Source organism: Lytechinus pictus, chromosome 7, assembly GCF_037042905.1.
Source record: "Lytechinus pictus isolate F3 Inbred chromosome 7, Lp3.0, whole genome shotgun sequence".
Lineage (NCBI taxonomy): Eukaryota > Metazoa > Echinodermata > Echinoidea > Temnopleuroida > Toxopneustidae > Lytechinus > Lytechinus pictus.
The window spans coordinates 30,797,452-30,814,173 of record NC_087251.1 but is presented as its reverse complement, the minus strand read 5'-3'; the positions used below and the strand labels follow the sequence as shown (position 1 = coordinate 30,814,173).

Below are 16,722 nucleotides of genomic sequence, written 5' to 3'. Positions count from 1 at the left end.
CCACTTCTAGCTGTGGATATGAAGTTGCAGTAACTCCTGAAATTGAAATTGAATGACACAATATCAAACTGCCAATGATATTGCAAAGCTACTCTTTGGAACCTATTTATAAATTTGTGATTTAGTCCTATAATAATAAAAATATGTTTCGTTGATTAAAATAATTATAAAAAATACAGATGCTTGTTTTCATTCATTTTATTTATATAAATCTTCTGCTTATATAATTATTTGTTACATTTCAAGCTTGAAAATACATATTGATAAGCAGTTAATAATAAGCAGTTAATAATTAATTAAAAAAAACATGTAGACATGCATACAAGTTCTTTTTGTAATTTGCATATCATTCTTTTCTTTCTCATGCTTTATCAGAATTTTTCTACTAATCATGTGCAAAGTAAATCACCCCCAGCAATGAATGACCCTAATTAAAGCATAACCTTTGAGTTTCACTGAGTATCTCTTCTCTATCATGGAATGCCTTTTCCTTTAAATATCATCATGTCAAAAGCATGGCATATATAAAAAAATCACTTAGTTGAAAATAAACAAAACCCTCAGTTCACTTTGTCAGTCGCTGACCTAGAGTTCACACAATTTGAGCACTTCCAACATTGCAACGAAATCTTTAAAGCTAAGTGAGAATGATCATTAAAATGTGCATTTTTAATGATGTTGTGAATATTTCAAACCAAAGTCTGGGCTGAGCCTTTTTATGGTTGTGTGAAAATGGTGAATAATTTGCTCCCTCTCTTTTTTCCAGGCAATCAAGAATAGCAGTAGTAAACACACGATAGCATACACGTTATCAAGGCATCAGACGGTGGTTGTAGAATATGCAAGTGATTCCTCAACAGATATGTTCCAGGTAGGAAGAATGGAAGATCTAGGTCTCTTGACACAAAGCTTAACGTCTGATTGTATGATTGATTTTTTGCGATTGATTGTATATTGTGGATAGTACAATAAGTCGTAAAGAATTGTTCTATGATCAATAGCTAAGCTTTCCGTTACGGAGCCCTAATGTATGGTGTATACGTGTAGATCAATTTCTTGCTGATATACAGTAGTATATTAATATCTTCTTTATGTTATGCAACATATCAATATGTCTTGAAGGACTTGTGGGTGTAACTATTGTTTTCATTTTCATCTTTAAAGTCAATCGCTCTTCTATATAATGAAATTTGTGGAGAAGAATAAATTTGCAGCCGACATTATCCATGTTAAATAACATATTATTGGTAACAGCTTCGTATTGATACTCCTTTAACCCTAACTAGGCCGGGCTTTTTTGGCTGTTCTGTGGCCGGGGGGGGGTTGATTCAACCCCCCCCTGAGATCTCGGCCGCCGATCGCGCTAGCGCCGCAAAAATTTGCACGCTGGTAGTGTGCGATGTAATCTACAAGGCTGTATGGTAAAATTTTCCAAAATAATGAGATTTTATTTTATATGAATTAATTATGCTAATTTATGCATAAATCATACTTTTTGCTCTAATTCACTAAATAAAGCTCCTAGAATGCTAATTTTTGGTAAAAATATTCTTTGTTGCATTCTTAACAATGGCAATTGAAAAAAAACTTCGGTTTGGAAATCAATTTCTTATGTATTTTATTGTTTTATGAATTTCTTATGTATTTCTTTGTTTTTCAACCTTTTGTTTTTCTTTGTTTTTTTGACCAGATTTATTGCACAACCTTTTTGAAGCATAATTATGCTAAAATCAATTGCTTTCAGCTGTTTAAAGTAAAAATAATCATATCTTTATGAATAAGATGAGAAAACTCAATTTGCATTGACTTTGGACACAAAATCACGTTTTGGAACAAGTTTTGGTCTGACATGCACTTACAAAATGTTGCGTAATTTCGGAACCGCGTACCCGGGCGTCGTAAATTTGGTCTCAAAAGATGCGCGAGACTTAAAAGTATAAACTCTGCGAGTGGCACGGTCAAAAAATTTCGCGCGGCAGAATGATCGCAGAAAATGTTGAGGGGGGGGTTGATTCAACCCCCCCCCGGCCATTTTAGGGTTAAACTGGAAGACCAATAAATTGCTCTTTTGAAGTGAAACGTGTAAAGACGATAAAATGAAATTTATCGTACCAAATTAATTCAAATTAAAATGCCATATATAGCTGTTCTATTATTGGCAAGCAGTAGAGTATCAAAGCACACAATGTTTATTTGCCTTGATACGTCTCTAATCCCTCATTCTGACATTACAGATTGGTAGATCAACTGAACCAGTTATAGACTTTGTCGTCATGGATACAGTTCCTGGTGCGAAAACACAGAAGGATTGCGTTGTCTCCGAGAGCACGATATCACGGTTTGCCTGTCGCATCATTGTAGAAAGAAGTCCTCCACATACAGCGAGGATATATGCAGCAGGCTTCAACTCAACAAATAATATATTCCTAGGGGTAGGTATTGTTCATTTACATTTCGTCCTTTCACTCAGGTATCATGACATCAATGAATGAGAATAAGCCCCTCTTCCTTTTCACAGGAAGATCATTAAATCACTGTGAAACATTATGTACAGTATTCATATGAACAATGAGATAATAACTTGATGTTTTTTACAGCATTTTTATGGGTTTTGAAAAATACAAAATAGACTAAACTGCATGATGTGTATCTTGTAAAAGCAAAATTTGTGGGCATGTATTGACATGCAAAGTATTCCTTTTACTGTTATTTTCCTGAGGTTACGGGGCCTTGAATTCTTTCTGGCTTCACTGTGTCAACACATATTGGAAGTTTTTTTAATGTTATTGTACAATTTTTTAATTTGGTAGTTTATACTGATTACAATCTTAATGAAAGACATTACTTTTTTTTTTTTTGGGGGGGGGGGGGTTAAAAAGATACATGTACTACCGTGATAATGTTGTGGATGCTTACTCTGAGTTTAACTCATTGAATTCACTGTGTACTTTGAAATGCAACAAAGAATCAATTTCATTCTTGCCTGATACAATATATAATGGAAATGAATTGGAAAATAATAGAATGCTTTCATCCAGTTTCCATTTAGAGGGAAATCTATTGCATCGCTAAATATTTTCTATTAATGTATACATGTATATGCCATGCTCATATGTATGCTTGGCTTTGTGTATGATTAATTGAGCATGTTAACATGTATATTTAATCATATTTTCTCTTTCTTGCCATTTTGTTGGTTGCCATGGTATTCTTTTGATGAATACATCTAAAAAGTTACAGTGGATATCAATAATTTCTAGCAAGGGGAGAATGACTGATTGAATTCTTATCAGCAAAACGTATTGGTATTAATGAATTTTCTTTGCAAAACTAATGTGTACTCATCCCTATTTGCTTAAGGATGATTGATTATAATAATAATGATGATAATAATAATGAAAGTGACAATGATGTTGACGAGAAATGAAATGAATGATGTAAATAATAATAATTAGTATTATAATGATAGTGATAAGGAAAATGATAAGGACAATGAAAATAATTATAAGTTTTATTTAGCACAAATGTTGTCAGATATGATACTCTTGGTGCTACACAGTCAAGATGATACATTTCTTTCAACTAATCAAAATGTGTCAAGGTTATGACATATTTTTCATAAAATGTACTTCTGAGAGTGTAAAGCAATAGTACTGTTAATAATTTGAATATGATGGTATTCCTTAAGACTTTCTCCTACACTCTTTTGTGTTAATATTGAATTTTGTTGGTATCAGGCCTGCAATGTAATCAGAGCCCTCCTTCTGGATTTCCTGTCAAACAGTGACAATTCCTCCGCCGAGCTGTTACTCAGAAACCGCCTGCTCTCAGGCGATTACTGACGTACGCTGTCTGTAATCTAATTCCAGTGTTCATCAGGGATTAAGCGCTTGGGATGGCTTCTCACATACTGAATCATGTCATAATTTGTGATTATGTGTATTTCCTTATTGTCTGTGATTCATAATGTTCTTTGTCATAGTAGTCATTCAGACATGTATCATCCCAGAATGATATACATGTAAGAGTATACAAACAAAAAAATAGAAAGAAGAAATGTTCAGACATTAAAGAACGGAACTTGTCCGGCTTTCATGGATTCCCCCTCAAATAGTCCGAATCAGAATAGTTCGGACCCAATGAAAATTAGGTTCGTTAATTCTGAACTAGATGTAGTGCAGTGTGATTTAGTCTTGATGATAGTCATGGTGACTTCAATGGGTAAATCAGATGAAACTTGAGTAGGCCTATGGACTATTTGAGAATCTTGTTAAATAATTCCAAGATGAGATTGAGTGCACATTTAGTGTGGACAAAGTCCTAATAATAACATCACTCAAATAGTCCGTACTGTTCTGGGGCCCGTCTTACAAAGAGTTGCGATTGATTCGATCAATCGTAAACATGGAAAGCCAGCAAAGTCAACATATAAAATGCATGTTTATTCAAAAAAAATTCTAGATATGAATGCATATCCATAAATTCATTGATTTCTTGACTATTTGGTGTGTTCTCCTTTGTTTACAAAGGACAGTTTGCAAATTTCCTGTAAAAAATTATGACACTGATGGATTTCCAAAGAGTTACGATTGATTGGATCAATCATAACTCTTTGTAGGACGGGGCCCTGGTCCTCGACTTTCCATGAATAGAAAGAGTCCCCACCCGATCCCCACCCAGTCCACAGCCACAGCGTATCATACTGGTGACACATTGTCAAATCAAACATGGTCCAATTAAAGAGGCAGTCTACCTTTACTTCAAGTTGGTTTGGATAAAAGCAGTAAAATATGGTGAATATTTTAATGAAGATTGTTTGGTAAATTCCATCAAGGAATAACAGTTATCCTAATTTTAATGTAAAAATTTTGTGATGCATCATGTGATCAGTTAATCAATGACATTGTTTATGATAATGATTTGAATATGTATGTTTCATCAAAGTTTGTATAAAATAATGTGTCTGATTATATAATTAATGTTAAGGTGAAATTACCTTCAATTATTTGAGAAAATGGTGCTTCATAGATCTTTTTAAATCAGAAACAAATAAGTTTAATGATCTGTTGCACTCTTTCAATGGGATGTTTTGAAATGCAATTTTTTTTAAAATTACATTTAGGCCGAAGAAACAATGATGACAATGACAAAATTTGATAATGATCCAAAAAAATTGACACACATATAATATCCAGTTTGTTGTTGCTCTCAAAATTTTTGGACTTGGATGAATTCATTTCACACGAGTATGGAAAAGGACAAAAGCTCTATTATTTGTTATACTTTTGCTCAAATTATAGTGCACAAACCTATAAAACCTATTTTGGCCTTTTTTCACAAGAGTGGTTTTCTGAAAAAAATTGTTCATCGGTTTACTTCAAATATAGTTGCATACATTGTAGGGCAGATTTTTAAAGTGTATGAGACAAAGTAATGCATCTTAGATTGTGTCTTTTTATAACACTGGAGAAAGTTTGTTGACCTCAACCCTTCATATTTCATCCTCCAGAAAATGAAACACACCATCGCGAATTAGATTCTCTTTGAAATTTTGCATTCATCTTCAATCGTACGGCTGCGGGTACGTTATGTAGGTCATGTAATGTCAGTGGATTTACCTCAAGGCTGTTCAGTTTCGTCAATATTTACTTCTTATACCACTGACTGAACTGTATACATGTAGGAATGATCTGTATAGGAATTCCCTCTCTAGCTAGTTTAGCCTTTGTTTCACACATTTTTCTTGATGAGACTGTTACCGGTCTTCCTTATTTGAATCCTTTGGTACAAGAGGATAATTTGAAAATTATAGTGTTTTCCAAGAGAATGTTAGATGTAAAAAAAAAACAAAGAAAAATTAACGTTCTTTATCAATCAACTTTAATATGAAAATGGAACTGTTATACATAATCACAACTGTATATCGTAAGAAATTGTGCTCTGTGGATGGAGAGTTTAAGAAACTGATAGATGTTACAAGTGTAAATATATCAAACCATTTTCTTTGATTGTTAAGAATCGAGAGGGGGGTTAGGGTTACATGGGGGGGTCAGAGAATTTGTCCCCAAAATGCCCTTAGAAAGCCATTGAAAATGTTTAAAAAGGAACCTTTTAAATTCACAAAGGGTCCAATGTATATAAAATAGAAAATTTGTGCTGATGAGCTCATGAAGAAGAACTTTCAAGAAAAACATATATTTCCCATGTATAGGAATAAACCTGAGGCCCGTCTTACAAAGACTTGCGATTGATTCGATCAATCGCAACTATAGAAAGCCATCAAAGTCAACGTATGAAATGCATGTTTGCTCAAAAAATTTTCTTAGATGAATGTATATCCATAAATTAATTGATTTCTTGACAGTTTGGTGTGTTCTCCTTTGTTTACAAAGGACATTTTGCACATTTCCTGTAGAAAAAATTATGACACTGATGGATTTCCATAGAGTTACGATTGATTGGATCAATCGTAACTCTTTGTAAGACGGGGCCCAGAGATCACCCTGTGTGGTGATGGTATTAACATAACACCAATGGCAAAATGAACCTGGAAGGACGTCTATAACAGGGAAGGAAGGAAATTGAATTTTGATGAAATCTTGAATATATGAGAACATTAAACCATGGGTGCTTGTGGCTACGAGTAGTGCCTCTATGATTATATGCAGAGTGGGATATAAATTTCAGGAAAGAATATATCCATGCCTTCACTTGGAGGAAGTGATATCTGCAGGAGTTCGAAGAAATATTTTGCAATATGGAAGTCTCTTATGGGAAGAAAATATTTATGTGATAAAATAAAACTGTAATCTGTTTGTCAGCATGCTTGTACCCAATGACTGATCAAGCCTGGGTCTAAAGGTGTACAATGTCAAGTTTGATGGTATCAGAATGTTGTGATAGAGATATAATCCTTCTGCTGGTAGTATATTAATTTCCTGTTCAGTTGAACAATGAATATCTTTTTTATCTGAATCTTACAGTTTTTATTTGACATTTCTATGATTTTTGCCTACATTTGAGAGTAGACGTCAAGAGGGGGATGGTAAAAGAGATAGAGATTGGAACAGTGAGGAGGGGAGGGGGAGAAGAGGGGGGGGGGGCAAATGGAGGAGAAGCAAAGGGAGTGGTGGGCTCTATCTTGTATTTTCCATTGGAATTCCTGCACCTACTAATGAACTAATGAACTACTGAATGTTTGAAAAAGTTAAGACATAGGTTATCCAGAAGAAGTTAACTCTTTAAATCACCCGTATCAAACTACAAATTTCATCGAGTCCAATCCTCCCCTCTCTTATTGTGTTTATTCCAGGAGAAAGCATGCAAATGGAAAACCGAGTCTGGAATGGATGGGTTAACAACCAATGGTGTGCTCATCATGAGACCGAAAGGAGGTTTTCAATCCGATGCAACACCCGGGGTATGGAGGGAAGTATCAGTATGTGGCAATGTATACTCACTCAGGGAAACAAGATCATCACCTCAAAGAGGCAAACTGGTAAGAAAATATTTCAATCTCTCATTCCCATTCATGTTTCTATCATTTCTGTAGTTTTTAAAAAATCTAGCAAACCTCGCATCTATTTTTTACAAACATTTTAACGACTCTTTTAGGGTATGCTTCGAAGGGGCTGTTTCGTAAAACTTGTTGTAATTCACATTATAACAGAGTACAGCTATTGAAATCCTTCCATTCAGTAAACTAGTTCGTGCATTTGTTATTTTAACTAGTCTCTATGAGACAGGACCCCGTTTCTACATTATTGTTATTCCCATCAGCTGTTAAGTTGAAAAGTTATTAATAACTTGTCACCAACAGCTTCATGAAATGGCCCCCGAGGTTTCTAGTTACAGTGTGTGAAAAGTTTTTGTTCTAACAAGTAAACTTTTAGAGTTATCTAGGGCTCTATAGGGTGGTTTAATTATTTCATGGTTTGTGTGTGCTAATTAGCCAGAGTGAAGGGTCTCGGTATATCACATACAAAGTATTCTTCAGACCAACTCTGAGAATAAGTTCATAAGTTTCTAGTTACAGTGTGTGAAAAGGTTTTGTTCTAACAAGTAAACTTTTAGAGTTATCTAGGGCTCTATAGGGTGGTTTAATTATTCCATGGTTTGTGTGTGCTAATTAGCCAGAGTGAAGGGTCTCGGTATATCACATACAAAGTATTCTTCAGACCAACTCTGAGAATAAGTTCACAAGTTCATATGATGTGATTTAAATGTTCAGATGATTTGATCCCTCTTCCTTTCACATTTCCTTTCCACACAAAAACAAGACATGCCTTAAAGAATTATCGAGGTGCTCCATTTGACTTGAGCTTGATAGGTGGGGTACCTCACCAATTAAAAATACCTTGCCATTTCCTCATGGTCCATAGTGGAAATTGATATAGACATGTGTGACTAGCTTGTAGTCAGATTTAAAGGGGAACTGAACTCTGAGAATAGAACTCTCCCTTGCTCGCTGTGAATCTCTTGCCACAGGCCAACTCGGATTAGGATAGTATTTACAGTATACACCCTCAGGCCTTCAAGTTTGATATTCGTAGGGCAAAGCCACTTCGCCATTGTAGTTTAAATAATAATAATATAGGATTTGTATAGCGCACGTATCCACCTTGCTAGGTGCTCAAGGCGCTCCTATATTACCCCGGCTAAGCTAGTCTACCGATTCCGGTGCGGACAGCATTTTTAAGGAATTGCTTCCTGTCGGTACCCATTTACCTCACCTGTCTCGAGTGCAGCACAATGTGGGTAAATTTCTTGCTGAAGGAAAACACACCATGGCTTGGAATCAAACCCATGTCCTTCAGATTGAAAGACGACAGTCTTAACCACTAGACCATGACGCCCCCACAATGGGACAAATAATAAAGGGCACAGCACATCTCCAAGGGCATTGAACGGGGCATCAATGGCAGTTAATGAGGCATCCACGGCCATGGCCTTTGATGGCCATGGATCAAGATAAACCTGGTTCACTTTCATAAAACAATCAGAAATATTATTAGTTACACCCTGCTTGTATAACGTAATACAGGAAATATCTACGTTTTGGTTCCATATTCCATGAGGCCAGAGGCCGAGTGGAATATGGAAATAGAATGTAGATATTTCCCTATTTCGTAGAACAAGCAGGGTGTAACGATTTTATCTCTTTAAGTATCTCCTTATAATATTGCAGAATAGGGGAAATCAATAAAATAGAACTTTAACAAATTGCAAAACCATGTACATATGTTGAGAGTGAAATTTGAAAGGAAGTCATTCATGACATCACAATGATCACAGTAAAAAGAATGCGCCTTTTGCCATTGAAATTGATGCACAAATAGTAGTGCGCAGTGCGATGCTTGAATACGCACGTAATACGGCCTCATATTACATGGTTGAACTCAGCACTGGGCATGCGCGTTAGTGGCGTAACAATGAAAACAACATTAAAACAACAACAGCTTAACACCAAACAGGTAATACGGGCTCATATTTCCTGTTTGATCTTTGTGACCCAGTAAAATAGGCAAATATGGGTTTGTCTCACAAACAAATCAACCAATCAGATTACAGAATTCATGAAAAATATGGCCCACTAAGAGATAAATTGTGAAATTTGGTTTAGAAAAAAAAACATGATAGCCAATGAAAATTAGGATTGCTTGGAATAATACTGTATACATGTTTGTTCTTGGCAAACATTGTGGTATGAATAAATGTTGTAAAGAATTGTGGGAAATAGTTTATTATTTTTGTGGAAATACGTATATTTACAAGACTACATGATCAAAATATTGCTACCCGGGTTTTAAAGGATCAACAAACTATATTAGCAGTCTAGGTATAATGCTGGACAATTCATGTATAGCTTCCTTTTATGGTTCAAATCATTTCTAGATCATTGCAGATCTGAAATAAGGCAGTTATTTTGATTTGTTAATAATAGTAACAATGTGCTGTTTTTTATTAGCAGTCTTTACAAGAAAGTTTTATCCTTGGTCTCATTCTTTGGAAATCCTTGTTTCTTTTATACAATACCTTCTAGATTTTCATGCTGGTACTAGAAAACAATGAACATGTAGCTCTAAATATGAGAATCTAGGTTTAGATTGGCTTATAAATGCTATAGGGCATATGTCTCTTATTTTGGAAGAAATTGAAATTTAATTTCAATATCTTACAATATTACATTTCTGTTAGCTGTCTCTAGTAGGAGTAGTCTCTATTGGGGAGAAAGATTTGACCCTTGGTGACATTTTGTACCAATTTCCTTGAAAATATCTGTTAATGATGTAAAGGGGAATTGGTACATGTATGTCCCTTAGAGGAATTTAAGAAAAGTGTCAACATTTCTTGGTTTTCAGGATCAGTGAGTGAGATATTGCTGTAGAAATGAGAAAGAAAATGATTATTTTCAAGAGAAATTAATGACTCAGAACGAGAGTGGGAAAGCACTCAACACTGTTCTAATCCTAGGGCAAGAAAACACACACCAGGATTGACCTCTGAAAAGTTTTGAATACAATACAGGTTTAGAGAAAAATCACATCATTACATGTTGTTATGGGATTTTCTTTCCTTCTTCCCTCAATTCTATACTGCTATTTTTTGTGGGATTCTTGTTTTTCTTTAATTTTCACATATCTTGTAATAATATTCCACCGTGTTATTCAAAATTAGATTCAATCCACTTGGATGCATGTATCTTTAGGAACATTATGGCAGTGTTTTCTCTCATTAGATATTCATCATTTATGCACTTTCTGTTAATAATAAATGTTCTTAATTTGGTAATGTGGATATAATCTGTTGCATGTCTGTCATAGGGTCTTAAGGGAATAGTTTCATACTGTAGGTATAAAGGTTTTTTGTCAAATCTGACATCGTTGGAACTCACTTGTGTGCCCCCTTACGCCCTCACTATGTTCTCTATAATGGGCACTTAGCATGCGTTTTTGTAATCAAGCCTCAGTCTCAGCAATTCTGCCTTGCCTAACCCCCATACATGTTGAGGTGCACGTCAGTAAGATGGGGTATATTATACATGTCATGTAGTATCCCATTGAATAGCATTGTGAGCAATTTGCAACCAGTGCAGCAGTAGCATTAAAACAGGGAATCCCTGATTGAAGGTTACCTCTAGTCAAAAACGGCCTTCATGATTTTTTGTTGTTGCATTTATCCTTGAAATACAAAGTGTGGGTAGATATTGTGAATTTAGTCACTGACGTGGTATTTGGAGGGGATGGGGATAGCACCCCCCCAAAAAAAAAAATCAAAATGAATTTTCATATGAATTTCTCCATGATTCAAGGACCTTTTCCTTATAAGCTTGAACTATATATACTTGTTTGTACATGTATGCATCCCTTTTTTTTCGGGGGGGGGGGGGGGTATCTTGATCAAAATGAAGTTTGGAGGGAATCCACAAGAATATCTAAAATTTCACCTAAAAAGTTGTTACCATGGCAATGATGTCTGCCTTCCTTCCCCACCCTATGTAATAGTATGTACATGTAGTCTATATATTCGACTACAACAAGAGTAAATGAATGATAATGATGGATTAAAGAAACTCACATCTGGGCCAAAGCACATTTTTTCCCAGATGGAAATTAGAATTTCCCTATGATGACTACCCATTGTTTGTTTTGTTTGTCTAACGTTTTTTTATACAAACACATTAATTACTGGGAATGCATTTCTATTTCATTATAAATTGTATGAGCATGTAGTGACAGGTCTCCCTTGGACCATTCTCTTTCATCCTGGATTTCACTATCAATTACAAGTAATTCAAATCACCATGTCAAAAACAGAAAATGACATGTTGGCAACAGGAATTCGGGTTTGCATCATTAGGATGTGGTTTGGTGCATGGGAATATGCCAGTCTAACAATACATTGTCTCAATAAACCAGTGTACAATATGAAGGCCTGATATATATATATATATATGGATACTAATCATTTTGAACAAACTAACAAGTTTTAGAATGTTACTGTAGAGTGAATCATCTTGATTTATCACAATGCAGTGACAGGAGATACATTCATATAGACCTTACTACAAGTTTTTTTTAGTCTGAATTATACAGTAGTTTATCTAAGATCTTTAATTGAGAAATATGGGAATGGAATATTTGTATTGAGTCTCATCATAAACCATTCAGTTTATATGAATATGATTATTTATTTGGTCTTTAAGTTCAACTGATATTATCTTGACCGTTAGTGGGGGATCTTTGTAGATAAATCTGTGTAATTGTACAATTTGGTGTAGTTACTAGGTCAACTTTTGTTCATGAATTCTAAATGGAAGAAAACTTTCACTACAATAATTGAAGTTATTTTTCTTCTTAAAAGTAGCATAGGGTTTATATGATTCTTTTGTAGCCAATTTAATTATATGGAAATAGTTCTCATTATAGGCTGATTCAGATTGATACAACTTGAAATGAGAAGTCAGTTATTTATAGATAATGAGCAGAATTATTATGATTCAAACTGTTGTTTTATTGCTTTCTAAAAGATTTTGAAATGAATGATTTCCTTCATAATATACATGTATTATGCAACTCAGTCTACTTGACTGTTGTTAACCACTGATTAGACCTTGGGGATAGCTGCAGTACTCTGTATCCTATGCTTTGTATGCTTTGCTTGTATTTTTGTCTTTTTTATTTTCCTCTCCCAGAGCATTGTTATATATGTAAGCATATTATTTCAATGTGTATACCAAAATTACCATTAAATCATGGTATAAATATATCTTTGAAACAAACTTGTAGTTTTTTATTTTCATGTGAGCCTTATAAATGCTTAATTTCTTTTATAGATTGAAGATGAAGACAATATACTGGAGGATGGTACGTTAGTTGATTTGTGTGGTGCAACGTTACTATGGCGATCGGCTATGGGACTCGTCAATACTCCAGTAAGTATCATGAGTTTATCCTTCCTACCAGAGCCATGTACTGCCAAAGATCGGGGGGTTCACAAAATTTGTTGATTTTTTCTCTTGATAGTGTAGAAATATTCATCCTTATCCATTTTTGTAGAAAAATGATGATGAATCTGAGTTAGATCATTTCCAGCCCTTGGTCAGTTTACTTTTTATTTTATTTTGTTTGTTTTGTCTCATGGGGATAGTACAGGTTGTTTTCTATTCTTATTTTGATTTCTACAGTAAATTCAAGTCATTTTGTATTCATAATTGTCCGGGGGGGGGGGGACATGGAATGAGTGTTTGTTTTACATGAAATATGTTGCCAGCAACATCATCATATTTTCCTAAAATGGTACAGTCTAATCTCTTATCCCCCAACACACAGTGACCTCTTCCCTCCCGGAAGCATGAGATATCAAACCTGCATGTACAGACAGGTTGTTAAATTGCCTGTCAAAAGGGGTTAGGCAAATATCATGTCCAAGAGAACAAATGTTTGATTTTACTTAATATCTCACAATTCACTGGATGCACTCATCTAATCAAATGAAGGAACATTGTGTGTTTTCTGATAATCAATATGAAAATTGCCTGCAGATGGCCTTTGGGGGCTAATATGGTAGCAATGTTGGTTTTTATGCCCTGGAGATAATAAGTCTGACTTGTCTGTTGTCAGTCTAGTCTGTCTGTTCATCTGCCCCTCCGTACACCTTCCTCGAATTTTGTGCGATTACTAAAAAAATATTGGATTGTAGGTACATTACACACCACACTATGTAGGGCAAATTTGATTTAGGAGTCTGCAGGTCAAAGGATAAAGGCAGCATGCATTTTGGTTTCTCTATGTAATTTCAAACATCATTTTTTGCATATTATCTGTATAAGTACATTATATTAAAACACAGGTTTACTATCAACAGCTTGATGTATTACAAGAGGGTATATTTTCTATAAATGTGTTCAAGGGGGGGGGGGGGTATTTTTCCATCTTTCGCTTTGTATGCTTGGCAATGTTGATTTTTAGCAACTTATATTATGTAGACTTGTATGCTCCAGTTTTATTCACAGGTGATTTATCTTGCACCAAAGAAAGATTGTAATTCTACTCAAACTTCAGAATGACTTCAAATATTCATAACATCTATTTTCTCTCCTTCTTTCAGACACAGAGACATTTAGAGAGGCTACGTCAAGACATTAACGACACAAGGCCACAGTGTCCTATAGGCTTTAATACATTAGTCTTACCAAAAAATAGACAGTCTTCTAAGGTAAGCTACATTATATTTTTTGGTAGAAAAGAAACAACAACTTTGGAATTCCATCTTTTGTTTCTTTCTTTTCAAGGCAGAAGTAAGATTTTTTAAAAAGTAGTATAAGACATGAACAATGGTTTGATTTATGATGAAATGTAGGATTTTGGATAAGATTAGATGTCATATACATGCACACACAAACACTTTATGAAGCAGTGTTTGTAGCATATATAATTTTTTAGATACGTTATCATGACAGTTAAAGATATATCTTTCTTAAAAGAAAGTTACTTAACATTTATTTATACCAACCCTGTGTTTTATTTTCTACTTTCATTGGCACAGGTGGAAGCTAATGGAAGAATAAATAATGCTCAGTGAAAAGATTACCTATCTGTGTGATACCACATTTATTCTCAAACTACATTACATTACATTATACCCCATTGGGTAATTAAGTGCAAACTCTGTTTTTTATATCATGTCTTTTCATTGAATATTACAGGTTATGGAGGAGAAGCAACCCTATGCATATTTAAAATGTGGCCATGTCCATGGATATCATGTATGGAACAGCATTGATACGTTGAAGAATACAGAAAGAATGTGTCCGATGTGTAGAGAGGTAAGAATTTTTCGAGAAATACTGCCCCCCATCCCCCCCACTTGAATGTTAACGTTTGATTGGCAAAAGGTGCTAAATTCAAACCAGGTAGATTGGATTGAGACTGTTTATTTAGTTTGAGTTGAATAAAACATAGTAACCAGCATGAGAACAGCACCCTTTGGCAAAACAAAGTGTTCATTGTTGTTCTTTCTCAGTGCTATCATCTAAATTAAGCTTACTTACTATACAAATTCTGCACCATATACCCTAGTATCAATGGAAACAACTTTTGTGAATTTGAGCCATTTGGGTTTCTGTGTCTGTTGAAGTATCTCCCATGGGAATGTGGCAGCACAGCTTTCTGCCACCTAACACAAAGCTGATATAGTCAATTACATAGGAAGCCTTTTACGTCTAAGTCAATCAGTCATAGTGGCTGACCTCATAGACAACAGAAATTACTCTCGGGCCATTTTTGGTTAACATGTAGATAATGGCCGAGCATGGATTCAAACTCACAACTTCTCAATCCGGAGTTCAATGCTCCAACCACTGTACCAAAAGACCCATCTGTTTGATATACATGGTCTCGGTTTAAACTCCTGTAATCTTTGCTATTTCATTCTTACCCTAGGTTGGTACATATGAGGCTCTTATAATGGGTAATGAAGCGAGTTTCTATGTTGACCAGGGCCCTCCTAGCCATGCCTTCTGTCCATGTGGACATGTGTGCTCTGAAAAGTCTGCGAAGTAAGTATTATTCTAGTCTCCTGTTTCTCATTTAAAGATAAATACCAGTTGTGGTAACGATCTCAAAATTAGTTCAAACAGACTCCAATGAAATTACCACCAAAGTGTTTGTATGTATAAATAAAAAAATATGTTCCAAGTAGCTCTGGAAGAAAATGCGTAATTGCTCAGAAATGAGCAAAATAAGCACAAAATTCCATCAAATGTCAGGTATTTTTCCAAGCAATATTAATACACTGTCCCACATCTGCCTTTTTGTGTCAGTGATCATCAGAATTATTGATTTTAAGCTTAAAATTTCATGATTTCACAAAAATAAGTTCTTTTCAATGTACCAGATCTACATGTATGATAATATTTTGATGATTGAACTTGATTTAAAGGACTTTCTCATGAAATAATTGTTTGCTGCAACTACTGTCTTTTACCTTTTACTCCACAAAATTCACATAGTAGGTAGAAAAAATGATGGGGGAAAATAGAGGCTCTCCTATTTATCATCGTCTCCACAACATTTATTATGAGAAAAGGGTATTATGAAGAGAAAAATGGAGGCTCTTTGAGATGTTTTTAAATCCCCCTTTTTTATTTTATTGATTGAAAACAATGAATTACATGACAATCATTGGGAAGAAAGCAACACTGTATGATGTTCAGTTCTGAACTTGAATAAAATCCTTTCCAACTAGCATTACTGCATGTTGGTAAAAAGATGAACAAATTAATTAAAAGAGCACTAGCTCCATTATGTATGGAAGTCTACGCTTCACAATGGGGAGAGTATGTGCCCCGTATGCATTGATAATGATGAATAAACATTAATTGTGTATTCCATATATCAATTTAAAAAAAATCATTCATTTCAGCTGAACGTTTGATATAATTCTTGAGGTTCTGTGAACATATGCATACAGAAATAATAATTTTATCCTTATTGTGACAATGCACCTTTACAGTTATGTTATCTTTAACATTAAAAAAATGATAACTCTTCCTCATGGGAATGCAAATTCATGAATATTTTCAGGAGAGGTAATATATACAATTTTTATCGTATTTCCATTTATGATGATCTTTGATAGTTACATGGTGGTACAGATAACGTAGAGGAGTCCTACGTCTCACTATTTGTTATAATCCTAATTTATTTTTATGCTTCTCAT

At 34.6% G+C, this 16,722-nt stretch overlaps 1 protein-coding gene across 11 annotated transcripts in view; it reads left to right on the top strand.

The window, feature by feature from the left end:
• Nucleotides 1-16,722, top strand: part of LOC129264574 (E3 ubiquitin-protein ligase pellino homolog 1-like) — a 56,134-nt gene that overhangs the window by 32,862 nt on the left and 6,550 nt on the right. For all 11 annotated transcript variants that reach the window (XR_010294175.1, XR_010294174.1, XR_010294176.1 and 8 more), the window contains 7 exons: nucleotides 767-871; nucleotides 2,235-2,432; nucleotides 7,313-7,498; nucleotides 12,836-12,934; nucleotides 14,110-14,217; nucleotides 14,708-14,827; nucleotides 15,444-15,559. Coding sequence is in view for 6 of the 11 variants with exons in the window: in XM_064102467.1 (XP_063958537.1) it covers nucleotides 767-871; nucleotides 2,235-2,432; nucleotides 7,313-7,498; nucleotides 12,836-12,934; nucleotides 14,110-14,217; nucleotides 14,708-14,827; nucleotides 15,444-15,559 (932 nt within the window). In the remaining 5 variants the exon portion in view is untranslated. The remainder of the gene's footprint in view (nucleotides 1-766; nucleotides 872-2,234; nucleotides 2,433-7,312; nucleotides 7,499-12,835; nucleotides 12,935-14,109; nucleotides 14,218-14,707; nucleotides 14,828-15,443; nucleotides 15,560-16,722) is intronic.